The sequence below is a fragment of the Accipiter gentilis genome, chromosome 4 (genome assembly GCF_929443795.1).
Source record: "Accipiter gentilis chromosome 4, bAccGen1.1, whole genome shotgun sequence".
In the NCBI taxonomy this organism is placed as follows: domain Eukaryota; kingdom Metazoa; phylum Chordata; class Aves; order Accipitriformes; family Accipitridae; genus Astur; species Astur gentilis.
The window spans coordinates 47,066,456-47,093,580 of NC_064883.1; the positions used below are offsets into that span (position 1 = coordinate 47,066,456).

A 27,125-nucleotide genomic window follows, 5' to 3' on the forward strand; every position below is an offset into this window, starting at 1 on the left:
AAAAATGAAGTTTTGGGTCATCTTTACAGTAGCTGGAGAGAAACCTATTCTCTGAAAGTATGCTGCACTATATATGAAAGAACACTTAGTAACTGACATGTAATCCAGCTGCTGACAGGCAGAGACAGCATCTCTTCCACATTATACCCTGATGTTAGGGATACACAAGCTTCCACTGAGGTGTCACTAAGAGTGCTACAATATAAATACAACCTTGTTTGGGATGCACTGCAGAGATGCTCTCTTAGTGTCACCACTTTCTTCAGCTGGCTAGACCTCAGACAAGACCTATGCCCTGGCTTACAGCCTCACTAGACTGAGGACAGAAACCAACAACCTTCTTGCTTAGCTTGCCCAGCTCCTCCTCCTCAGTCACATTTCTTCATTAGATTTGTCAATTCAGCTTTATTCTATTTTGATGCTTTTCTGGTCCCTATGAGCAAACACCTTTTCCCATCTCCCAATGTCACTGCTTCCTTCCCTTCTCTTGAAGCTACTGTTGCCCTTTCCAGCTCAGGCAAACCCATCACCACCACAAAATGAGAAGCTGTTACTCCCGAGCACATATCCTCCTGCTACCGCTTCTCACTTTGAGGACTTTCCCGAGAGGTACTGAGAATGCCCTCCACGCTTAAAAGCAAATCCCCAGTCTAAACCAGGGCAGGGAGGAAAGACAGAGGGAGCTGGTTTCCCTTCCCTTAGGGAAGTCAGGTTTCCTCCCATTTCACTCTTGTTACAGGGAAAAGCCATTCTTACTATGTCAGACACCATTCATGTGAGAAGGCCTACATAATGGCTCAGGACCAATTCCACATTCACACTTAGATGACAGGAGTAAGGATTAGGAAGCAAATCCAGGATACACCCAGTTTGTTGCTTCTGGTAAAGGGAAGATGCTGGATAAAGAAGCAGAGGCCTCAAATGTTACTGTAGGGGGTAATTATGAATTCCAGCTGAAGTAGAAAGACCTGCATAAAGCTGAACTTGCTAGTTTTCCAGCTGTTAGCACACATATATCTTTGCAGTGACTGATTTAATCCAGAATCCCTACTTACTGCCTCTTTCTCTCTGTCCATAATGGTTTCCAACTCCTCAAAATGGCGAAGTTTTATCTCCAGCTTCTTCATCTGTGTCTCCACCAAAAGGGCGACCAGGGACTTGATCTTTCTTTCTTCCACCGCTGCTAGGTGCTGAGGATAAAACACAGGTTTTTGCTTTACACATATCTCACAAAATAAAGCACTTTAAAGGAATGAATAAGCCAACTATGCCTGTATCTAGCATTAGCCATCCTATTCCACTTCTGGACAGAAAACAGGTATTAGATTATCAAACTTATGCTCAGAACCAGAAGCCCTTGGAAGATCATTAAGCTTTTAAATAAATAGGTGTCAAGTTTTAATATGAGAGGTATTGTGGATGCTCAGTACTCATAAGCAATCCAGCTTTGCCTCGAAGCCTTCCAAGAGCTGTGCAACAGAGAGCACTTTCAGTGGAAATGCAAATGAGGGAGCAAGGGTACGTTGTACCGAGTCAGCTGTAGGTCATCCAAAAAGCTGTCACCAAAACACACACTGGAGACTTTTACCTGGAACGACCCACAAAAACAGTGAGATGATTCTTGCATGCTTTTGCTATTAAAATATTTTTTGCTCAAGTAAATGAGAAGCTACGTATCTAGTTAAGCATATTCCCATTACATGCACCACCACACCACTAAACCATAAGCTTTCTCAGCACAGCAGTTTCACCTCAGGCTAGGGAGAGCTTGCAGAGAAATCTCTACACAGGTATTAGAAGAAACTGTTAAAAAAAATAATCTCCAGTTTCTTTTTATAACCAGGTTGCACAGTATTCCTACTGCAGAAGAAAGCTGAAGGCAAAGCTGTATTTAAACTGCAAAAGCAAACTGCAGAAAAAGGCAAACAGATTCTTCACAAGGCTTTAGCTTTCACATTTACATATACACACTTACACATAAATGATACAGGAGATATATATATGTGTGTATATATATGTGGTATATGAGACAGCTTATAAAAGTGCTTCACATTCTCCAAGTGTGAAAGGCATGTTAATGATGCTTTCTACTAGCTTCTGTTAAAAGCCTGCTGTTCAAAATGAAAACACACTCAAAACACCCACCATGTGTACTGCTTGGGAGTTTCTGTATTAATAGTCAAAGGATGTTTCCTAATCATAGCGTCCAAGCAAAGCCTTACTGACACATCCAAGGGTTGAGGGGGAAGGAGGATTGGCTTTTGAGAAGGGAAAGGTGAGGGCCGAGGGGAAGGAGGAAAAAAAGAGAAAGCTGGATCTCATCCAGCTCAAGCTGCAAACAGAGACTCATATTTAGCAAGCTGTGCCCCAGACCTTGGCTCAGAACTGGGAGAAATACTGAGCTAGAGAAAGGAAGCATTATAAAACTCCCTGGTAATCCTAATTTTAAACAGAATGTCTCAAAAACATATGATATTGTTTCCATCACTAATGTGTTGTGTCATTTGACAGCATTCACCTCTGGTAACCCACAAGTCTTCAAGCAAGTCTTCAGTAAATTTAGATAACATACATTCAAGGCTCTCACTAAGTTTAATTTAAAATCCAGTACAGTCTGAGAGAACCAGAGTGATCCCCTAAGTTCATCTAACAGCATGCCACTGTGAAATTCAAGTAGGCTATTCAGTTAAAAAATGACCAGTGGTGCACGCATTTGAAATAAAGTAACTGAATGGCTGAAAATTTAGATGTCAATTAATACTGTTCAGTAAAACAAACTCATTTGTATGAAAAAATCAGAGTGACAGAAGTACCTTTGTTGATACACACAGCTTAGGACAGTCATTTTGCTTTGCTTGATGTATGCAATTTCAATAATGAAACCAGATTAACATAAAACCAGCAAGGCACATGATTAGGTAAAAAGACAGATCTCAAAATATACCTTAGAAAGGAAATAATCATTCAAGTTTTTGCCTAAAGAGACTGCTCCTTAGCCTGGCATTACCCAGTGCTTTCACATGGAAAAAGAACGAGTCACTACTAACTCTGCAGCAGACAAAAAAAATAGTAAGACAAAACTAATGGTGATTTAAATTGCCTGATAAACACAATGATGCATCCACCTTAAGTCATAAATAAGCAAAAAAGAAGATGGTATGTGACGTTATCCTGGGAAACAGCAATTCTGAATGACCTGAGCATCACTAATCCAGCCAGTGGACCTGGCTTCTGGCTGAGAGCAGATACTGAACAATGCTTTGCTTTACTATTTAAACACAAGAGTCCCAAACACAAGTATAGCCACAAGTGCCTCTGCGCCTGGGCTTATGCCCATTGCCACAATACTGACTCTAGTTTCACTGCTCAGCAATTCTATGTCTGGGTGAATACTGATAAACTTGGAAGGAATCACAAGACTTGCTACTGACCGAGCACACACACATTACAGGCAATTTCACAGAACCTAGCCCATCCCCTCATCTTCTTAAACCCAGCATTAGCTGTGAAATTAGCTAATCACAGCAAGAACATGAGTGTGACAACCAGTACAGACAACTGTAAAACTAGACCACAAGAGACCTCTGGAAAATGGACAGCATCCTAGCACCATCTCACTGGAATACTGTGCTGAAGTCTTTTCATCCACACATGAGAATTTGGCTGAAATTGCAACAGGTAGAGAAAATGACTCTTTCTTCCTTTCCTCTTGCTATTATGTGAAAGGAGACTAGATGCTTCACCTAGCTTTTGTTTTGTGAGGCCAAGAGGGGATAAGACAGTCTTTCACAAATGAAACAGAAGAAATAAAGGTGGCAGATAACACAGAACTATCTAAATTAAGGCACACAATGCGAAAAACTAAGTCCTGTCATGTGTACATTCAAGCATGAGATGCAAAAGGTCCCACAGTGAGTTTCTAGAGCAGCAGCAAAAAGGAACCAATTAAAGATATAATTTGATTTGCCTGTAAACAGAAGATGGGATGTAGCTGCCTGTAAAAAGAAGAAAAGTGATTTTAGCAACAGGATCTCTTCTATGCCTGAATTTTACGTTTCCAAATACCTACAACAAATGAAAAAACAGTTAAAAATCAAAGGGTTTTTAATCCAGTAGGCAAAGTGCTGCAGCAGTACAACAGTTAGTAGCTGAAGCACATTAGACTTCGAATAAAGCTTATCAGCAAAGTTTACCACCCATGGAAAAAACTTATGGACAATTACAGAAGGTTTTGCATCACTGGCATTTTTGATATCAGTGTCTCCTAGAAAAGATGTATTCAATCACAGCTACAGCAAAATGAATTCAGGAAGTCATGAGATCAGTGTTATGCAGGAGGTCAAATTATGACCAGGACAGTCCTCTTTGGCAGTGTAAGTGATGGATCAAGACCTGTAACAGAAGCTCTGCAGCTCAATCACACCTGGACAAAAGCTAAGAGCAATCTGCAGGAAAGAGTACATTTTCTACCAGGTGCTACTTATGCATAGAAAGGAAAAAATAGCTTACATTGATTTAGGAATCTGAGAAGAAAATGAAAAAAAGGGACTTTAATTCTAGTATTGTTTGTACAGAAGCCATAACCTGTAAAAACACATTTTAATTTGTTGCTCTATTCTATATGTAGTAATATAGAGTCTCACCCCAAATGTACACATTCACTGGATATCATTTCTCAAATAGCACAACTTATTGGTGAAGCCACTTATCCCAAAAGAAAAAAACACTTCCAAGTGCCTGTCTTTAACCCCTATTTCTTCTTAGAAGCCAACTGCAATATCCCTCCAACATAAAATTGTAAGAAAAACAACTCTGTAATAGCTCTTCACATGGCCAGATCTTGAGGTTATTAGGAAGAACTGAATTACCCTCTCAGACAAGATACAGCTCACTGAAAGCCTTAATATTGTCTGGGTTTTTAAGTGCAAGTGGAAAGAGAAATCCCTGCTGAACTTGAATTCTACTCTGAAGTGTGAACATCCTAATTATAATATATTATTTCCTGTAATATAAAGCTAAAATTCTTCTAGAATATTATTTCCATAATGAAAACTGCCATTAACCAAGTCCCTCCTCTCTCTAGCACTCGTTATCACCAAAGGAAGGAAAGTAGGAGATCATCTTTATTTGGAGCAAGTAGCCTTCCATAAAACAGAGATTAAGTTCCATGCCTCCTTATATATATATATATATATATATATATATATATATGCTGGGTTTTTTCCAACTTGGCTGAAAATATCTCTAAGCGTGATTGAACTGAAAGTAAGTTATTCTCTGTAAAAGAGCTTGGTGCTTGGAGCACCATAGGTTTGGAGGCAGACAGGCAAAGTGATGCACAAGGAGCTAGTTAGGACTCCGCACTTCACCAAAATAACAAACCTGAAGTTTGCCTGAAAAGTGGGATTCCACAGGGTGCCTAGCTCTGACACTAAGTAACGCTGAAATCACACAACTTGTTATTTTAGAACCTGGCTTGAAAGGTAATAACTAAAAATATCCTCAAGTCTCATGGGTTCATAAAGGAGGAACTGTATCATCCATGACAAAACATAGCACCACACTGTCCTCAATATATATGATGCAGTTGGAAAAATAAGTCTAAAGTTAAAAGTTATAAGAGACAAAGATTAGACTGGGAAAGTAAGAACGACACATGCAACACCTCATTACAGCTACTATTGTGTCCTGGAAATCCATCAGGAAGTAAACACCATCCATGCTTTGCTTTTAGTATCTATAAAGTAGGTGACATGCAACATGGCACTGAGTCCAAGAGCAATTTAGACACCCAAACTGCAACTTGAATCAAGTCCCCACCCACCCAAAACAAACAAACAAAAAACAAAGAGAAAATGGATTTTGAAAAAGATATTCTAAAAGAAGCAAAGGCAGTCTGGTTCCTGCAAAAAGAAAATCAAAGACAACATGCAATTAGTAATTATAGGGTAAAGAAAAGCTATTAGATAGGACACTGATTCAAACCACAGCTCATTAAGAGACTACAGACAAACAGAAGTTTAATGATAGGAAGACAAGAACATGTTTTTAACAGACACCCAGTCCCTCTTAACACAAAAATCATTAAGCTGTCTATAAAACAATTGTAACACTAGAACTGAACATCACATTGTTTTTACAGACAGAGCACCCAAGCACAGAAGGCTTGTGTGAAGTCCACCGAACAGCCGGTGGCACAGCAAAAAAGGCAACATAAGTGGTTTATCACCTAGACCTATGTCCTCAGCATTACAGCCAGACATATCGAGAAGAGAAAAGTCTTCCCAAAAACAACAAGCATATTTGGGGGCTATTTCTTAGGGATGTTCATCAACTTCATAACCATAAAAGTAGCCGCCTAGATTAAAACTGTACATTGCTTCACTTAGGAGTTCAAGCAGAAGAAACTGAAGATGGCACTTGTGCTCCTTCAAGGTATTAGAGATCAGAACATGAAACTGCACAGATCTGGAACAAAGGACCACTTTAAGAAGAGTTCTAGTGTGAACTGGAAACCAAGCCAATGGATATTTGTATAAAACAAACCTTTGCTTTGGTGGCAGCTGAGGCAAGGGCAGCAGCTGCAGCTGTAGCTACGTTTCCTTCCGAGATTTCATGTTCCACTTTCTTTTTCCCAGCCTCGTTTTCTTTGTCTTTGCTTGCATCAACGTTCTCCTTGTTCTCTTCTGCCTCCTTTTCTTCTGAAAAAGATTTCCCGCCAAGTCCGTTACATGCATTCTCCCCTGGTTAACAGTATCACGTCAGGACAGGAATTGCACTACGCACACTGCTGTTAGTCAAACTAATTAATACATACACATGCTGTCACACTCCTACGTTATGGTACTGCTATTCGTCCAAATGCTGACAGGGCAACAATTCTAGTCTAAGAGGATCTGATCCAACAAATAGGGCAACTTTAAATGCTTTTAGTTTTCATCCTGTCAATTCATCTCTGCCATCAGCTTACTCTCATCAGAACAATTTCAGCTGCATTTCCAAATCAACTTCATTGTTACATCAAATCCAAATGCTTCTCATTCTACCTTGTGCTAAAATACTGAACATAAGTTCCAGGGAAAAACAATATATCCATGTGGTACAAGGGGAACGTGTTCAAAATAAATAATAATGTCTTACGTAGAAAAAAACTGGTACCCCTTAGGCTGTCAAAATAAAAGCTCTGCATCACTTCACAGGGAAACTGAGCTAACATATTAACTTCTAAGAGAAGAAGTGAGCAGTCCCATTTCTTTGCATCAAAAATGATCAAATGGTGTGCAATACAGGCAAAAGAAAATTTATATGACCTACACGCACTTTGCTACTGCAATTTCTTCACCCAGTCACTACACACGGTGCAAGAAAGCTCAGCTGAAGTCTAAAATGAGTTCAAGAAAGAATTTAGTGCCTGAACTCTGCAGTGAAATTAAACTAGAATATTTACTACTGAACCATGAAGCAGCCTGATGTGCAAGAGGAAATATTTCTGCCACAGCTGAGTTTATAGTCCATTCCAACTACTTTAGAGGAAGGCTATTAAAGCTAACACAGCCTGAGGAACAGCTGGGAACCATTACCTGGCTTGGGGTCTGCAGTCACTTCACTGTCTTGCTCTTTTTCTGGATTTCTCTCATTTTCTCCTTCTTGTACTTTATCACCTTCCTCAATTTCACTCTCTGCTTTGTTTTCAACCTAAATGGGATGAAAGATTGTTTGAAGAATCAGAGCTATAGAAGGCATTCAATGTTAACTTGGTTTATAGCTTTCAAATTAACTCACTGTCATAAAGGAAGAGATTATATTTTAAAGGTTGCCTGCTACTTAAGCTCATTTTGACAATCATAACTGAAATCTGAATAACAAAGTAACTGTTATAATGGACAAAGTCTATCAGATTCAGTAACCCAGGGCAACCTGGGTTTATCTGAAGGTACAAGAAATCCTGGACTAAGGTGACAGATAAGAACATATTCTACCCTCCATGCTGCCCCCATTTATTCCAGTAGTTTGTGCGTAAGTGGTATATCCTTTACAGTGTCTGCTATGTTAATAATTTATACAGTATTCACCTATCCACACAGGTCCAAATTCTGCAGAACTCATGGTCACAACAGCCTCCTATGGCAATAAATGCTACAACTAAATTACATGTTATAGGAAGGTGCTTCTGTCCAGGAATCAGTGGAAGAGAGCAAGCAGCAGCTTCATGCTTAACGCTGAAAGCATTATTTTCCCCTTCAAAATACTCCAGACTGACCTGAATGTTTCTCATTTACTCTGCTCTACAGAATAATGCATCTTTTCATGTTCTGACCAAGTCTTCTACACTTATGTCTCCCTAAGTGTACCTGACTATTTATCAGAAAGGCAGCAAAAGAATTACCTGAAAACAGAGTGACAAGTAACATCAAGACTACACTCAGCAGCCATTAGGTTAGTTTTATCTCATTCATTTGATGAAGCAGGCAACACAGAAATACCACCTGTTGCTGCAGACTCAGTAAGTGCCTACCACCTTTTATTTAAACAGGGCCATGTTCTAATTCCAGGATATTAGTTTAATTCCAGTTCAGGTCTGAAACAAACACAGCCAGTGCCATTATTATAGACTATCTGGAAAGAGGTACTGTGTTTATAGACCTGGGGTTATGAAAAAGCCCCAAACAACTGCATTCTTTTAGGCACTATCAACAGGTTGAAGGAATTAATTCCTAAATATCAGTTCTTTATGAGCAGGATGCATCATACCCAACATCAAGAGTACACAGTACACACATCTATAACCAAGAGTTAGCCCAGGCTTCTTGCAACAAGGAGTTTTATTGACCAGCTCAGCTACAGGCAACCTTAGTCAGACAGATCTCATCCTCCCACATCCACTAAAGCTGCAAGCAATTGTGCAGACCGAACAGGTAACTAACTCACACTGCAACTGAAGAGCTGCAATGCAGGTGGGGCAATAGTTTCCTTCAGGTTATCTGCTCAGCTCCACACCCCGTACTCAGAAACGGTTGCCAAATACTGCAAGTAACCCAAACTCGACCGTTTCCTGGAAAGCTCTGATCTCTCTGATCTTGTCAGAGCTGAAAGCTGCATTCAACTTTAGGAAGGCTGTTAGTCACAAGACAAACTTCTCTAGGGCAAGACTTCAAAGTGATGCTTGCTTTAGACCGCTACGAGTCATGAACCATAATGTACCGATGTCCTTCTGCAGCTTAAGTCTCAAATTCATTTGGTGTCACTCAGTTTACATTTCCTCCCGGTCCAACCTTTTTTTCCTCAGGACTAGAAAACAACACACCAATGTCTCATTGCTGTTTGTCCAGCAAAAGAACTGTTTCCATACAGTTTGAGACTAAATCACTCGTTAGAAAATGAAGCACTACGGAGACTGAAAACTGTTCCCTATGGACACATACACTCACCAGCACACTACTGTCTACCTTTCTTATCAGGCATTTTAGAACATAGCAATTCAGGTTCATAAGTGTCAGAAGTATCTTTTCAGAACCAGTGTACTGAGCCAAGCTTACCTTCTCAGACTGTTGCCCATCTGTCTCGGTTTCCATCTTTTCTTCTTCGGCTCCATCTGAGAAAAGTAGTAAGTAAAATATTTAGAACTGCCGACACTCGACACATATTTCAGGGTCAACTAAAATTTTCTGTTCTCTAACAGTGGTTTAAAGAAAGCCACTACACTAAACTCCTGGAAGACTAAAGCTTATTACACTAATTTTAGTTTAAAAATCAAGTTTACTTGCAAATCTAAATTTCACTGGTTTTTCTTTTCAGTCCAACAAGCAGAAGAAAACATTAAATTATCTATGCTCTGCTGAAACCCCTAGTTTACCCATCTAGAGAGAAACCACCAAATCTATCCATTTTAGTTACATAAAGGACAGTTTGATGCACAGTTCTGCAATATTCAAGTCATACAGTAATTCCCATTGGTAAGTCATGGTATTATAAAATGTTTTTCCCAATACAGCCAATTTGATTCTGTAGATGATTGTCAGTTACGTGATTAACCTCAATTACGGCGCTGCCAGACTTGTAATTCCTCCTTAGCACAAGATCCCCTGAGCTGCTTTCAATGAAAGGTCTATCCAGAGGCATTGTCATGCACTGCAGGTCAACTGAAGATTTAAATTCCATTTTGCAGGTGGTGCAAATACCAGAATTCTCCAAAGCAGACTTCAAAATAATTATTCAACACCAGAGTAACATTAAACAGTAGCAAACTTGTTAAAGCACTGACACTGTTCTTAAAACACTAAGGATCTCTTGTTATTTCTGGCCCCAAAACCCACCAGAGTTCAAGGCAACGAGCAGTTATCCTCCACGCTGGTTTGATGTGAAACCCTGCACGGTGAAACAGCATTTCACACCGTTTGTACCTGCTGCTCTGCATAAACATGATGACCAACTGGTTCTCCAGTCCTGTATGGCTCTTTGTGCTGTTCCTCCAAACACATTTCTCCCCAAAGCACTCTGAAATCATATCCAAGCCCTCAGAAATACACATTCAAAGCACATGCTTGAGTCTGAATTTAACAATGAAGCTTAAATCAAAGAATTTGGCCCCAAAGGTATAGTGCTACAATAGAACTGTTCCTGGACAGTCCTCTAGGACCTCGACCACTCATTCTCTTGCTTCTTCCTCAGCTGTAATACCACCAATACTTGTGGGTTTATACTGGAAAGTGGATCAATGAAATTATCGAAATTAAACCCTAACACTTTCTTTGCCTTCTCATTGAAAAAAGCAGTATTGCAGCTCCTCAAGAGCCCAACTCCAGCTGCCTAGTCAGGTGCTAAATAAGATGTGAATCACATCTGAGCACAAGAGCTGGTTGTTGGTTAGATATAAAGCAAGAAAAGCACATAAATTACCAGCTGAAAGCTCCAAGTTTCCTCTGCATCCAAAATATAGCCAAACAAATAAGAAACAGAACTGAGGATGAACGAACACACCTCCTGACAATGTTGTCACAGGATAGCCTGCTCAACTCCCTGCTTTTTAAAAGCATGCTTTCCAAGACGCTCTGAAAAACCACAGCCAAGTTGCACCTTCAGTGCTAATGCTGAAGAAGATAATAGCATTGGGCGAGCTCTTAATTCTCCCCAGTGGCTTCAGGAATTACCAACAGATGTTGCTTACAACAGGGCTCTCTGTAACACCACCAGTTGGGTTCTCCAGGCAATAACCTTTCCCTGGACTTCTCCAGGAGGTGGAGCCTCAGCCTTACACCATGACCTGAATCTTCAGAAGAATCACACGTGACAGCCTCTGCCAAGACCGGGTCCAAGCCAAGGTTCCCATACTGGAGTCATGAAGTACTTCCTTATGGAAAAAGAGAAGCGTGCCAAGGCCATGTTCAGGAGGAGACCTCTACAGCGAGCACAGGCAGCTCGCCTACACCACTGCAGCCTCTGGTTCCGAATTGGTCATCAAAAATCTCTACCTAGTGTCTGACCAAAGAAGTCCTCCTCTCCTCAGAGATCACAACAGAAGAGTACAAGTCATTTGGGAAGCAGTCATAGGAAGCTACAAGCATATAATATGAGCTGTTTGGACACTTGGCAGGTTCTCTCACTGCCATGGATGTGTGGGTCTGGACAGCACCCACTGCCTCTTACGCCTTCCTATTTAGAACCCAAAACAAGTTTGCCAGACACCCATAAAAGCGTGACCTTGACCACAAGCATTTTCAGAGTGCCCTACCACCAAGCATGAAAAAACCTTAGCTTCAATACACAGCTACGGGCTTCCTGCTATTGCTCATTTTGTTTGGTTTTTTTTCTGGCTGGCTAGACTGAGCTCTTCAAGCTTGTAACCTCTTATTTACTGTCTGTTTGGCATTCAAATAGCTATTACAGAGATATCTGAAGAGTTCTGCCAAAACAGAGCCAGGCACCCTTGCATTACACATTGCTTTCTGAGTAGCAGCTGACCAGTTATTATCCCATCTAACTTCAGCATCCAGAACAGAAGACTAGATAACAGCCTAACTTGTACACATGCAAGACCAAAATGAAGAAAAGAGAAATAGAAATAATAATTAAAAAAAAAAAATCACTGGTACCATGCACTGGATGCATGCACCTCAGAAGAGAAGCAAGTGTTCTAACAGCAGTTAGTATCTTCTTGTGCTTAGGACACATCTCTCCCTACTAGTCCTTAGTTAATTCATAAAGTTATTCCTTTACAAAGCATTTATTTTAAGTGTTCCTACTAATAATAGCAGGCCTCTGAGATAAGAGGATAACAACAAGCATACTGATGGAGAATACCATGAAGGTGTCTGAATAACGTACCACTACTTCCTGGTATTTTGCATATGGATTATTTAAAAGTCCAAGAAATCCTGATTTATTTGCAGCACCCAGCTGTTCTGCAAGAATGGACAAGAGGGAAGTGTCAGCACAATCTCACATGCCTTGTCTAGGATCTTCGTTTCTGTTCTGTAGAACAGACACTAGTACAATTTAATGTTACAGGACATTAAAGAAGGAGCTTATTTAGATCATGGACTCCAACACATGCTGCCATGCCAATATAAAACTGCTGGTGAAAAGCCCTGATCCATCTCTAAGCTTCTGAAGACATTAGCTGCATTGGGCGTTCATTTTCAGTAATCCCCATTTTACTGGTAATTCCCCTGTGCTACACTGAAGAAAAACAGGTGTACAGAGTGTTTTGCTTTAACAGCAACAACTGTAGAGAAGTTTTTACAAGAGTCCCTTCCATATATAAGAAAAACATACTAAACTGTCTGACTGAAAGATAATGGTTTTCCTCTTGGCTTATTTTAAGATGAAAAACCTGCTTATCTGAAGTATCTGCCACCATAATTCAATTTATGGAGACTGGGGACATACCTCCTTCAGAAGTTTTATTTCAGAGTTAGGATTTAGTGACCTAATAATGTCACAGGGAAAAATCTAGATTAGATTTTTGTCAGACAGCTATTTCAAGCCTAGAAGCGGAGCTCCAAAGTGGGCTTAGAAGTGTCATCCCTCCTAGTAAACAAAAGAGAAAGCTTTACAAAGAAAGCTTTATTCTCTCCTTGAGCAAAAAAAGTAGAAACAGTACAGAACACTCCAAGTGTGCTTGACTTGGTAGAGTGGAAGATCATGAGCTCAAACTACAAAAATGCTGCACAGGAATACACAAATTTTCATTCTGGTGTGGCTTAGCCCAAACACGAAGAACTTCCAAGATTCCTAGTATTGGGATACAGTGTAATTGAAAGAAAAGTCTGTAATTTTGTATAAACAACCCAAAACTTAACCACAGGGAGAAGCGGATCAATTCTTAAGTTCTGCTTCATGCAAAACTCCAGGTCAGACTGAAACTGGCCAGAAAAGCGCTAGTCTGTAGACAATTTTAAGTCAGAATGGGAAGGCTTCTGTCTCTTAAAAGCTAATGACTTGATAATTAGTTCACTCTTCTGGAAGGTGAGAACCTGAAGCTGAAGTTCTCCAGACTAAAATCTCCAGACTCAAGTCTCAGCATCCCATATCAGCAGCGAGCATCTCAACCATCAGGCTACTACCTCATCTGTTGAAGGCTTCTAGTCCAAATGAGTTCCCACAGAAACCTGCAGCTTCACATATACACTCCAAGGGAGGAGAAAAAATTCCCTAGAAGGTTCTTGTCACACGATTGCACATGATTTGCTCAGGAATGCAAAACTTCACAGGTGACCATACTCCTTGCTAGATTCTGAATCACGCTCAGAAAGCTGTAAGGCAATAATTGTGTAAGTCGACCCTACAAATGCCATAAAATTAAGTCCTGTAAGACATGTGCTTTTCTGCTCTACTCACAAAGTCAGTTCGTTCTTGAGTCTTTCGGGTAAGACTGAATTGCCTTTCTACTCTAAACTCAATTTTGAATGTGGTGGGTTTTGTTTTCTGCTTATGACACATTTCAAGGTTTCCCATCTTAAGGTAAAGTTTTTCAGAAAAGCAGCGTCCAGCAGTGTGTGAGTTGCTGTGGCAGTTGAAGACACGAGCGCATAATGAGTTTGTGTAGGTTTATGATGCACTACACACGTCAAGCATTATCATAGATTCTAAGCATTTGGTATTAATTCTCTGCAAGTATTGGGGCAAGTTTTATTAAACATTCCTTTTTTTTATTTCATAGAATGGTTTGGGTTGGAAGGGACCTTAAAGATCATCTAGTTCCAACTCCCCTGCCACAGGCAGGGACCCCTTCCACTAGACCAGGTTGCTCAAAGCCCCATCCAGCCTGGCCTTGAACACTTCCAGGGATGGAGCATCCACAGCTTCTCTGGAAAAATTTGTAGACCATGGTAAGAGTTGTCAAGCGACTACTGCTGTGGAGGAAGTTCCAAGGCAAACAGGACACCCCAGAAACACAAACTCCTTTCCATCCAACCTTTAGAGAAAATTTTCTCAAGGAAAAAAGCACATAAAGCATCTCACAGCAAGGAAAACTGCCCTTGGACTCCCCCTTGCATCACAAAACATTTGACGGACACTTTCCAAAATAAAGTGTTCTTTTATATTAGAGGGACATACTCAGCTACAAAGAATCAGAAGGTATGTATGTACGACAGTAAGATTATTGTGCATATCCTGATTTAACTTAGCTTTTCTAGTCCTGGCTGTAATAATAAATGTTACTTTAAAATTAGGATGACAACTTTAGGCAGGTTGTAGTCAATGGTTTTTGAAAACTGTTGTCTCGTATTAGCTACTAAGCTCTTATTTGCAGTGACAGTGCTATGCCTCTGCAGTTCCCACTGGAATAAGCCATTCTGCACTTGTGTACATCGAGGGGGCCGTGCTGAAATACTACATGTAAAAGGAAAATGAAAGCTATCAATTATTAGTTTAGGGGTTAAATAAGTTTACCTAGGTTGAAGCAGGTTTTTGCTTCTAAATTACAGGCTGCTGCAAGTACCTCGAAACAATTAAGAGTCCCATAAAAATTAATCTCTAATTCAAACAAGAAAGGATCAGAAAAAACCCAAACCATTTCTGACTCTGCATGAGAATGACAGAAGTGACTCCTGCCTTTCAGTTGGATACAAACACAACTTTACTGATTTTTCTATATGATCTAATGAGATTAATGAAAATACCGAACAGACAATGCAAACAGGAATTGATTAGTTGGAGATACACGTCCCTGTTACAAAAGCTGAAGACTTACCTTTAATGAGAAAGACCCTGTAATCCCTTTTACACGGCACAATGATGCTCTTTAACCCTCTTCAGCAGGTTTGGTATTATACCTTGCGGGATGTGGGGAATCAAATTAACGGTGCTTCTTAAATCAGCAAGAAGCAGATGGTTGTGAGACACCACAAGACATCTTTCAAGAGGGAGAAACAAGAAACCACTTGCAGACCAGGGAACATTGCCTCTCCATGCCTCTCTTCATACCTGAAGCAGCAATTTTTTTCTGTCTCTATGGAAGCTTGTTCTGTTTTGCCTATTATCTCCAAGAACACAGAGCCCTGTTTTCTAATACATGAAGAACTTACGACTTCTGATGAAGCCCAGTGAAGTTAAGAAGTTAAATTGACTTTAAGTCAACAAGTAAAACTATTAAATATTTCCATGGCAAGAATTTACTGCATTACAAGCGAACAGACACTTGCAGCATGAGCAGATACATAACCTCCATTGTCAGCAGAAGAACAATAAGCAAAATCCCACATAGAAATGCAAAGAATCACTAGTGTGAGTTTCAACTCAGCAAATAGTTTAAAGATGCCCTCAAGACATCCTAGCCTCCTCTGTTTTTACTAAGGCAACACACACCACCTGTCAAAAGTCAGGCTTGAATATTAGTATTTAATTGAGGGGAAATATACTATAGCTATGGAAAACTCCTGGGTCTGAATATGATAATTACGCTATTATCTAAACCGTAATTTACATTTTCCACAGTAAGTCATGACTCCACAGCCGTCAGCTTCCTCTGTTTCTGCTTCATGCAGCTCATGGGCATAGAGCACAATAACCAGGTGGACTTCCACGGAGAAGGGTGGAGAGTTCACAGAAAGCTGCTGCAGCTTTCGTGCCAGCTGCACGAGTTCATCACAAGAGGATTGATGGGCTCAATTCTCCAGTTGTGCAGAACTAGCTCACAGGCACCTGGATACATGCAAAGTGAATGAAGTACTTGGAGTCTGTTCATTTTAGCAACGTTTGCATTATTTCAGAGTTAAAGCACACCCTGGAGACCACAAGAGAAATTATCCTGCCAAAAATGAAGCAAAATAACTTCTCCCGTGTATGTATACTTGTGTGTAGTTTTCTAGTATGTGTATTTGAGAATGATACAAAATCATCCATAAAATGTTAAATTTAATCATCCACTTAAGTCGCTTACAGTTTTAGCAGAGCCAGTAAATCAGACCACCATTCCCTCAGTGTTTACTGTAACAGATGAGCTACAGCTTGAAGCATCCACACACTTGTGTCAGCAGAAATACTTTCAGTGAAACACTTGTTAGAATAAGACCTAAAATGCACAAGTAACTGCCCCCAACACAGGCATATATGCAATCAATGCAATCAATGTAGTTAATCACCTTTGGAAAGTCATTAAGAAAGTGCACATGCTCAGTGAAGACTTAATTGAAACTGCTAAGTACCACAGACATACTGACTATTTCCCTTCTCTGGAGCCAAATGGATAGCCTGAAGAGCTAGGATCCCTTGTTTGCTCTCCTCAATTCATTTTACTAAAACAGATGCAGAGCATCTTCATCTACTGTACTCTAACCTACAGTAGGGCACTATCTTGGAAAGCAAAAGACAGTGTCTACCACGCTTACCACAGCATGTGAAACACTTGAGTTTCCTCTTAACTCTATTGAAGCCTTACTGTATCAATTTAAAAGGAACCACCATCAGCTTTTAGGAAAACTAACAATGAAGACTTAAAGAGGAGTTTCTTGGATATTAACGTAAGCTCCTGCAATTTGTTCCAGTCATATTTTCCCCTTCCATATTGCCTGTAATTCACCAACATTAAGAGTTTTAAAATTATGATGGACCTGTGATAATTTATTTCTAGAATATAACAACCAACGAACTTCAATTATGGTACAGAACCCCAAGTAGATATTTTTAGTTCTCCATAGCGACATTTAAATACAAAACTTCAGGTCTAGCAACACAGATCCATTTCAGAAGTTGCACACACCACAACACTATACTTCTATATATTAAACATAACTCTGCAAGTGCAACCCATGGATTCCCCCATGCCCTCCAGTGCAAAGCTGTTTTGGTGGTGGAAGGCACCGCAGATTGTTGAGTGACCCAGTTCACTCTTGCTGAGCAGCTCCCCCAGGGAGAACCATCTGCTGTTGTCCTAATTTATTCCATTAGTCACAGCCCAATACAAATCGCATTAACTATAACAGGACAGTATTACTTATAGAACTCACCACAGCTCATTCAGAAATAATCGTGTTATGGTCATCTGCTCTCCAAACTCCCCATATTAAGTGACAAGCACTTCAAAATCTCTATCTGCAACTTGTGTGCAAATTCTCCTAGAGAAATGGCTAACCTACAGACTAGCAATTGTAAACTTCCACAGTCGTGCTGCAGGATTAAGAATTAAGACCCGAAGTAGCATACATGTTACAGAGGTCCTTAACGTACTACAGTGATGCTGGTACTTGGGGAATATGGAAAAGGGAAACAAAGCTCCAGGAAGAAAAATTTAACTTAAGTTGAGCTTATTTTTAAATAACTATCAAATTAAACTTGGTCACAGATGGAATAACACCTAGATTTGTTTTATAGCAGACTTGAAAATAAACCCCAAAGCCTTGCCCTTTCAACAGAGCTTCAATTCTTGCTGTCAGTTTTGGGCAACAGAGCACTGCAGAACAGGGAGAAGCAGATATTCCAGATGCTAGCGTTCTCCTTTAAGCATATACTCCACATCTTCCCAAAACACTGAACTGCCTCACATCAAGTCTGTTCCACCAAGCATAGAACTAAAAAATGTGACAGAAGGATTGAGTGGTCTGTTAACTTCTTTTCTATTTAAAAATATCTTCATGAGTTAAGCAGTATTTTTAAATCTAATTTAGAAGTGTAGTTTTACAATGGACATTAAGTACCATAAACAGTAGACCCGCACCTTCACCTGTATTACTAGCAGTTGATAACTGAAGAGCACTGGAAGACACGGGTCCCTTACCATCCCATCACAGAATCTGGCACTTTCCTCATGTCTCTAGACACAGTGACAGCAGATCAACTAGGACATGGACAAGCACAGCCCAAATCAAACCTTCCAGTCAATCTAGTTTACATTCTGTTCAGTTTTACCCAAAGCTGTAAGTGCCTTTAAATATCTAATCACTAAATTCACTAAAATGATTTGTGATATGCTGAACAAAACAGCAGCCAACAATGCTGGAGAGAAAAATAAAAGATCTACTGACAAGATGGTAGATCTGTACCAAACTGAAGAGATGAAAGTCTTTGAGAAAGTCAGTAGGTATACAGCAAACTGAGCATGTCTACTCATTTTACTGTTGAAGGAGAACCAAAATAAACAGGAAGGGGTTACACAAAGTGGTTTCACTTTATAGAGAATTGTCACAATATATGCTTTTACTCTCCATAGTAATGAATAAACAATTTGCACCTATCAAGGTTTCAGGTAAGAGACATAATACCAGAGTACCTGCTGAATACTGCAGAAAATAGCTCAACTGAAACCAAGCTCTAAACCAGGACCTTGTTAGTACGGCAGTGTAATGTACAACAAGAGCCAAGAACTGCGGCATTACTGTGTACCAGCCCACCATTTAATAAAAAGCTTCTCTTCTGCTCCCACCATGGTTAGCAGTGTACTCAAGAGTACAAGACCTACATTAAAACTGATTACTGAAAGGTGTGATATAACATTATAGATTCAGCTGCAGCACAAAGAGCCAATAAAACTCAGTTTGCTTTACCATAACTATAGCACTAGAAAGACAGCATCCTCTAATACCCACAGAATGAGGATGAAATGTTCTGCTCTGGTATTTTTGCTCACTCAACTCTATGCATCCCAAACAGTGGCATTTCCATGTAGCGAGAGTAGGAAAACAAATTGCTAAAACTAAAGCTGGTCCTAAATTCATTAATTCGGTGTCAAGAGTTAATCCTGCAGCAAGCACAAGTGGAATAACCTGTGGAATTTCCTACAATTTCCACCTCCTATTGAAGGTAAACTTACGATTTCTTATAAGTCAGAAGAAAATGCCTAAGGAACCTCATCTGCAGAAACTTCTGCATGTTGATGGACAGCCTACCGATTTTCTCTGGCTCATCTGGACCTGTTCCGGCAATGCAGCTGCTCTCTAGTCCGTATGTTGGATCCACCTTCCCAGAGGCTCTTGCTGCTTCCTGTACTTTCTTTACATGAGCTTCAACAAGCTCCAGTGGTACCTCCTCTCTGACTCGAGAAAATTCCTCTGTTAAAAATTACACAGAAAATGTTATACTGTGAGGGTTTTAATGCAAATTAAAAGTTACATTTTTCTCCAATCAACGTGCAGGTAAATCTATATTTGAGAATTCACTTTGTCACGAGAAGTTCCTTCTTTTGCATTTGGTAGTTAATTTTCTCTCTCAAATGTAGTAGGAAAGAATCTCTTCCCAATTTTATAAAATTGTGTTTTATGTGGAAAATAAGGAAAATGAAAGGAACTATTAATGAGAGTGGTCACAATAACACCAACTACTAGATGGTGCTTGCAAACACTATCAATAGTCAATGAGCACAAAAGGGGAATGCAAGCCATCTTTAGACATTCAGTGGCCTTTAAGAGCTATTCTAACTTGCCTTAAATTGGCCGTTTCAGTAACAACGGAACACAAAACTGGATATCAGTAGACCCATTTTCTACATACATGTAAATTTGTTTTTACAACTTACTACTCATCCTTAAGAAACTCTAGAAACAGTTGCTTTGAAGAGCAAACTAACAAAAGGCAAAGTTGTAGAGACAAGGCGAAAATAATTGCTGGGGCAAACCCGTACCTAATGCAGCCTTTGCTGCGGCTGATGCCACCCGGGGATCCACCACCGATGCCAGAAAAGCAACGGTACTCATCACTGGATTGCCAGACTGGCTGAAAGGTACGGGCTGGTAAGCCAGCGGGCCCAGAGATGCATCAGAGTTCTCCAAATAGGGGTCTTCAATTGGAAGTCTCAGAAAATGGAGAATGCATTCATCTTGGGTACGGCTCCCAACATGCTCTGAGACTTTGTTCCAGTCATCTTTATACATCTCCAGAGCCTGCAAAAGACAAAAAATCATTAAATATGCATTGACTACTCTGTGAGAAAAAAAAACCAACACAAACCTACTTTATACAAAAAGATTTTTCAATACTAGTTATTTTGGTGATGGAACAATAAATCGGGATCAGACAACTATTTAAAATCGTATTTTTTCTGGTAGCAAAACTATTCTGCATAAGAAATATGAGCATCTCACTGGGACATCAGCTAAATTTAAGCTGCAGGGATCATCACACAAGTTTTATGCTGCTACTGTAGCAAAAAGAATTGTCAGAAGATTTGGGATTTACCAATAATATTTGCATAGTTAGTGTTTCCCCATTTTGCTTTCACATGAAAAGCTTTACAGAGAAGTAAGTTTGCTTATCCTACCAAGTCTCACCAATTCTTTTAATTCCCATAACTACTCCCCCTGAGGGCACTCTTGTGTTTTCTCATTTATGTCTTAACACACTAAGCCCTTTGAGGCAGGAACAATATTTATCTCACACACATACACTAGCTATGATGGTCAAGTCCAGTTTTTAGATCCAACAGATGTTATGAAAATGAAAGAGCATCAAACCAATATACCAGGGGAAAAGAGGAAAATATATTCTGTATCACGAGGCCAGAAGAGATAAGTTCTCTAGCAACCAGTCTGATTTTTGTTATGCATTCAGGTTAACAAATCATTATTATGTACATAAGCCACCTGCTAAAGTAAGAACTTCTAGATTAAATAAAAGATTTTGTAATTCAGAATGTCAGTTGCTTTTAAACTTACTTAAGAAAAGTCTTAACAAAGCAATTTAATAACAATGCGCTACTGAAGTCCCTGCACTAGTTTTTGAAAAACTAACAAATTAGTACTGTAAAAACCCAAAGTGGTAGCCTAATAGAATATTATCCCTTAACAAGTGCTTTTTTTTTTTCCCCCTGAAAACTGTTTTAGTTATTTAAGCATTTGGATAGCATAAAATAAGTGTTGAAGTATCCTGAACCATTAACTTTTACATTACTGAGATGATTCGTGGTCCAGTCACCTAAAAGAAGTAAAAAGCCATTTGAGACCTAGGCAAAAATACATTAAACTTAAAAATGGAAATGGGATCTGCATCTCACAATCATAACAGAAGTCTTCTGAAAATATTTAATATCAGAGACCTGAGCAAGGGTGATAAACACCTTTCTTTCCGAGTTGCAGATCCCACTCAACGTATTTGGCCGGGAAGTCAAGCTGGTTCTTTACTTACACTGTACTTACCCTACAACAAACATAAAGGTAGCTAGCTCCTGCACTGCTACACAGCAAGTGAGCAGGTGTTTTAGCAATAACTTGGGGAGAGGGAAGAAGAGAGTTTGAATTAGGTATTATTAGACTGCTTGGAGGATCCCTATGATATATCCTTGCTGACTTGCTGGCCATCAGGCAGGCTGCCTTGGACTTTAAGGCACCTACTTGCAGGTATAATACAGTTTAGAAGACACAGAAATCATCCTCCTCAACTAACTACTCATGACAACTGAGTTTCCCCAACCAAGCAGTATATCCATTTAAGCGTGAATGTTAAGAACACAGAAAGTTAATGCCTTTTCAATACTTCGATTCTTTCCCACAAGGCTGAGAACTATGAGAAATCTCAACCTCCAGGGTAACACACAAAGCTGACTTAACTTTCCACATGCACAACCTTTCATAGCATAAAGGGAGAATTCAGAGCAATTGGGCTACTCAACTGGACTGCATCTATCAGACATCATGATGAGGAGACATCCAACAAGTCTGGGTAGTACACACAAATACACAAAGTTAATGTGCTGGATGTTTCAGCAGAGTTACTAGTGACAAGTAGAAGACAGAAACTGAGGCATCAGCCTTGTGTTAGGAGTTCCCTGATCTGAGAAGGCACACTTCCACAAAACAAGTTACTACACATATGAAGGTTGTGCATTCAGAAGACATTTGCCTGCAGGACTATGTAAAACTAGTCTTTTTCATCCACACAAACCATTTCTGAACATACTGTTTTCTTCACAGCAGTTCTGGAGGAAAAGTGTTTCAGCGTTTTCGCAGCTAAAACATAAGCTATGAGAATTCTTCAAAGCTGAAGTAGTCTACTTGAACAGGACTCCTGAGCATGTCAGGGGTGTTGAAGGTCAGTTGGGGAAAAATGCAAACTGAGTAGCGTTTTCAAAGATGTGGAAGTGGACTAACTAAAAAGACAGATGAGTTAAATCTGAAAGTGTTAGAGATCCAACAGGCACTGAACAAGTTGGAGAAAAAAGACCAAGTTGTCTGCAACAGGAGGAGTTTTTTAGTCCCCCTGACCTGAAAGTGATTTAAACTTTACCTGGCTGAAGTTTTAAGTTTCTCTCTCATAGCTAGGCCTCACTGCTTAAATTGTGTGGTAAGGAGGGAAGAAACCCCCGAATATCTTCAGATACACTGGATGGAGAGAATAGGGTCTTTTGAGGGAACCTTCCCTCAAAACACTGTAAGATTAGCTGGGCAAGTACCAGACTACAGGAACACTGTGCTCCAGCAGAGCTCAGCTGGATGGAAAGAACAATACAGGAGCTGTTAAAGACCACGAGCTAGACAACTTGATGGGTTTTGAAAGCTCAGAAGAAAGAATAATCTGGTCTGTGAACCTGATGAACCAAGGACAGACTACATTGGACAGCCTGGTCCATACTGCAGGAATCAACAGTCCCTAACTGCTTATGAACATTTCTCCTGACCTCTGTCTGATCCTGCCCAAGTGTTTAAAGAAATGAGAAATTGCTTAGTTCACTAGGTCATACTCATGGGGAAATATTTGTTCAACATTCAACCTTCATTTCACTTTCCCTAATTTCATCTCTGTGCTGTAAGTTATGTGTCGCTGCCTATCCATTTTTAATCACACCAGCATATTAGATCAGCTCTGCTTTTCATGGCCATGCAGAGGTTTTCTTGCTCATTCTCCTTTGTTGCTTGTTATTTTTCTGCTAGATGAACTAGCTCTCACAATAGTTGTCCTTACTATAAATAGCTGAAAATGCACTTAACTATGCAATGATAGTACTTCATGGAGATATGGAGAAGTGTGACAGGGAAGATGATTCTGGGAGGGAAACAGTATTTCCTGCCCCCAATTTATTCAGTCAACAGGCAGAAGGACAATAATTATTTTAGATAAGATTTATTCTTTGGAATGCCACTGCATATATATTTGCCCAAAGCTACCCTGAGGATTTAATTGGACTGAGCTGGCTTGTTATAGCTGAATTACTTATGCTTGAACTGATATACTCTTTACTGATTTATTCATAGGTTAAATCCACAAAGAATGAAGAACAAAAACATTATTAATTTAAACTCACATTAAATAAAATTGTAATCTCAAGACTTAGAGGTTTTTTGTTTTATTTTTTTAAAACAAAGAATACGTCACCTGGATTATTTCATTAGGCTACTACTTGCTATGTATGACCATAAGCTACAAACATTCAAGAGAATGAATTTTAAATACTACTACTAGTAAGCAAAGAAGCCAGCATATCACATTAGTCTTGTTTCTCCATACAAAAATGCCATGAAAGACACGTTAGCTGTTTTCACCCTATAAGCAAAATTCTTCCACGTGACAATAGAAAAGTATCAGCTAAATAGTGTGTATCAACCTAACGTAAAAAAAAATTAAAATCTATTTTGGCTGTTTAATGAACACACTTCCCTATCTCTGAAGGCTGAATCAAAGTACACTGCTGATTAGGCACTTTGGCTTAGAAAAGAAGCCACACACAGAAGCTGAGTATTGTTCAGCACCATCAAGCACTGTCAAGATCCATTGTCCATGCTTTTCCTTATGAAATTAACTTTTCAATGGGTTTACTGACACATGTAAAGACAAAAAAGCCAGAACAATCACACAACTGCAGTCTGCTTTAAGCTCTCTCCAAGTAAAAATGAACACCCCCACACCCCCCAAACTGGAGTTCTTATACCAGATGCAAGCGTGAAAGACTAGAACATAATTCTGTAGTGCACCTCATGTGATGGTTTTCATCCTAGACTGGAACTCCAAGAGACCTGACAATTACCATGTGGTTCAAGAGCATCAGATTGCTTAATCTGGGGACAAAGACCAGATTCTACTGTGCTAACAGTTCTTTGACCTCATTTTTACAGTACCAATGGGATTTGAGTCATCTCATATATATTTCTTGTAGACTTCAGAAAAAGCTTAAAGAATATATCAAGTGCAGCTTTGTGGCAAAAGGAATGAGTAGATGTATGGGATTAAGCAGCTACCAAATACAGAGCTTCCCTTCTTGGTGGCAGGAGGCAGGAAATAGACTCATCTGTTTCTTAACTTCAAAAATTAGCAGTTTCCCTCAACATGCTATGGCATAGCCAGGAACCTTTAAATTTATCAGAATTTCAAAATATTCATCTTCGTGGCAGGTAAACCATTACTTGAAGAGCATTTATTTCATACTGTTAGTAACTTCTGTTAATGAAAAGACCTCTGCACTGCAAGATCTGCTCTTGAGTTTCTGCAGACATTCTTAAACACTTAATTTCTGCTTTGCAGATACAAGTCAGATAGAACTGAACCATAAAGTACATGAAGCCCCTCTAGTACACAGATGTTACTGCCATCTCTCTTTAGTGCTAACATTCTTGTAGCCATGACGGTCAAATAAAGAGATACAGTTTGGAGTGAAAGCTGTAACCTTTAACAAATTCAAAAGCCATAACCACAACAGACAGAAAGGCAGCCTTGTATACACAGATAGTCAACCACCCCCCTCCTCCAGCTGTATCAGTTGGGTCTCAAGAGATTGCTTCCCACTATAAACTCTGCTTGGCTATCCCAGTTTCTGTAAAAGCATGCAGTTGTCACCTAACTCCACTTCAAAAAAAATTAATAACCTATATGTTGATTTTAAAGCATGTAATATCCTGCATGTTTTGGTTTCCTAGCCCCCACCCTCTATTAACTTACTTCTAATAGCAGCAATGTCTCTTGTTCTGTCCATTCTCTTCCAGCACTTGCACCTTTACTCTACAAAAGACAGGAAAACCAAAGTGAAATACAGGTTTCTTTGCACTTTTGAAAAGAAAACATTAAGAAAGAAAGGGGAAGGATCTGTTATTCAATCCACTCAAACATGTACCTTTCACAGTCTTCCTACTACAGCTAATAAATCCCTGGTTATCTCATACAGCAGTTCAGTTCACGTGATATACTTACATAGCTAAGGCATGCAGGTGAGTATATTCCTGCAGTTTCCGTGGAGGCTGGGGGCTACGAATCCCACTTTCCCAACACACCAAGGAGAACCTGCAACTCCTCTTTTATTCCAAGCTAAAGCAAAGTGATTTTGTACCCTTTTCTCAGGCTCCCAGGTATCTTTGCTTGCACACACAACAAACAGAAGAGATAATTTTCCTAAATATTAAAAACCAGTAAGAGTGCTGATGGCATTCTGGTCAGCTTGACTTTGACCAGTAAAATTATGCCAAGAACAAAGTAGTTTACACGAAGCATTCTACAGTTCGCACCGAAGGACAGCGGCAGCCAACAGAGACAATGGAGTATCTAACCCCCTCACCAGCTGCCATACAACCAAAGGAGGCTGCTGTACATTGAGGTGACGGTATTACTCAATTCAGGCACACTTAGGATTCTTTCAGCTTAAAGGGAACCTTTCTCAACAGAATAGGGTTTATGTCAACATAACTTTAGCCCGCAACAAATCTTTGCTTCCAAGGCAGAGACTGGACTGTGTAAGGTGCATGCTGATCCAAAAAAAGTTCATTTATCTAAAAGTTCATCAGTGACTCGGTAAAGAAAATAATAAATCTTTACAAGTGAGTTGAGCTATCTGAAAAGACAGATTAATTACAGCAAGCATATTCAGCAATCACTTGCTCCAAGGGTTGCTGCTCCCAAATCTATACCTCATGGTTAACTCCTGAGATGTTCTAGAAGTTACAAAACTCTTGGTGAAAACCTCCCCCTCTGTGATTACAGACACCCTAATCCATTACATGCCAAATAAAGACCAAAGCAGCTTGTCACCTGCTTACGAAAGACCATTCTCTAGATGGGATGTCTTTGTGCAAGACCACAGCAAAAAGAAAAGGGTATTTAGGACAAGTAAATCTGTCCTATCTCAAGATGCATTTCAGACAGATCATTAACCCAAACAGAACACATTAATCTAAGTGAGTCATCCAGCAGCTGATCAGTTCTCAAACAGGCTGGTATGAACAGCCAAAAAAACAACTGCCACACACATAAAACAACAAGGGAAATCAACTTCTGCAAAGAAATCTGCTCAACTTCCTTGGTATAGATGCTTGTAAACAGAACCAGAGTCTAGAATCAGTAAAAGATTTATGAATTTGGTGAATATTTATATCTCCCTAAACTAAGTGAAAAAGTCAATCCATGAAATGTGATACAGAATCAGGCTTTATAAATAAATCCTGATCTCTTGTGTTTTTGTTTTATTGTTTTTGTGGGTTTTTTTTTTTTTTTTTTTTTGTAGTTAACTCATGATCTCTTAGGACAATGAACACTGTACTTACAGAAACCAATTACATAGAATTAGCCTGATGTCTGCCCAAGAGAGGCACTAATCAGCAGAACACTGCAGACTTTCCAGTCTGAAGGCTACGCTGAAGTACTAACATGGTATTCCTGCAACACCTCTGAGCACTATCAGGTACGCACGCAGGTATCAGGCAGCAGGAGAAAGGCAAGAGGTTATAGAGTTACTGGTATCACTGCAGTGATACCTCAAAACTTTAACTATCCAATATAATACA

The 27,125-nt window shown here is 39.7% G+C and overlaps 1 protein-coding gene across 1 annotated transcript in view; it reads right to left on the minus strand.

Annotated features, from left to right (window-relative positions):
• The window catches only part of SMARCC1 (SWI/SNF related, matrix associated, actin dependent regulator of chromatin subfamily c member 1), a 90,559-nt gene that overhangs the window by 18,601 nt on the left and 44,833 nt on the right, over positions 1 to 27,125 (minus strand). Inside the window, exons 19-25 of the mRNA XM_049798146.1 lie at positions 25,294 to 25,353; positions 20,054 to 20,312; positions 19,323 to 19,484; positions 9,537 to 9,592; positions 7,581 to 7,695; positions 6,547 to 6,701; positions 1,056 to 1,190 (exon numbers count right to left, since the gene is read on the minus strand). Coding sequence (XP_049654103.1) covers positions 1,056 to 1,190; positions 6,547 to 6,701; positions 7,581 to 7,695; positions 9,537 to 9,592; positions 19,323 to 19,484; positions 20,054 to 20,312; positions 25,294 to 25,353 — 942 coding nt within the window. The remainder of the gene's footprint in view (positions 1 to 1,055; positions 1,191 to 6,546; positions 6,702 to 7,580; positions 7,696 to 9,536; positions 9,593 to 19,322; positions 19,485 to 20,053; positions 20,313 to 25,293; positions 25,354 to 27,125) is intronic.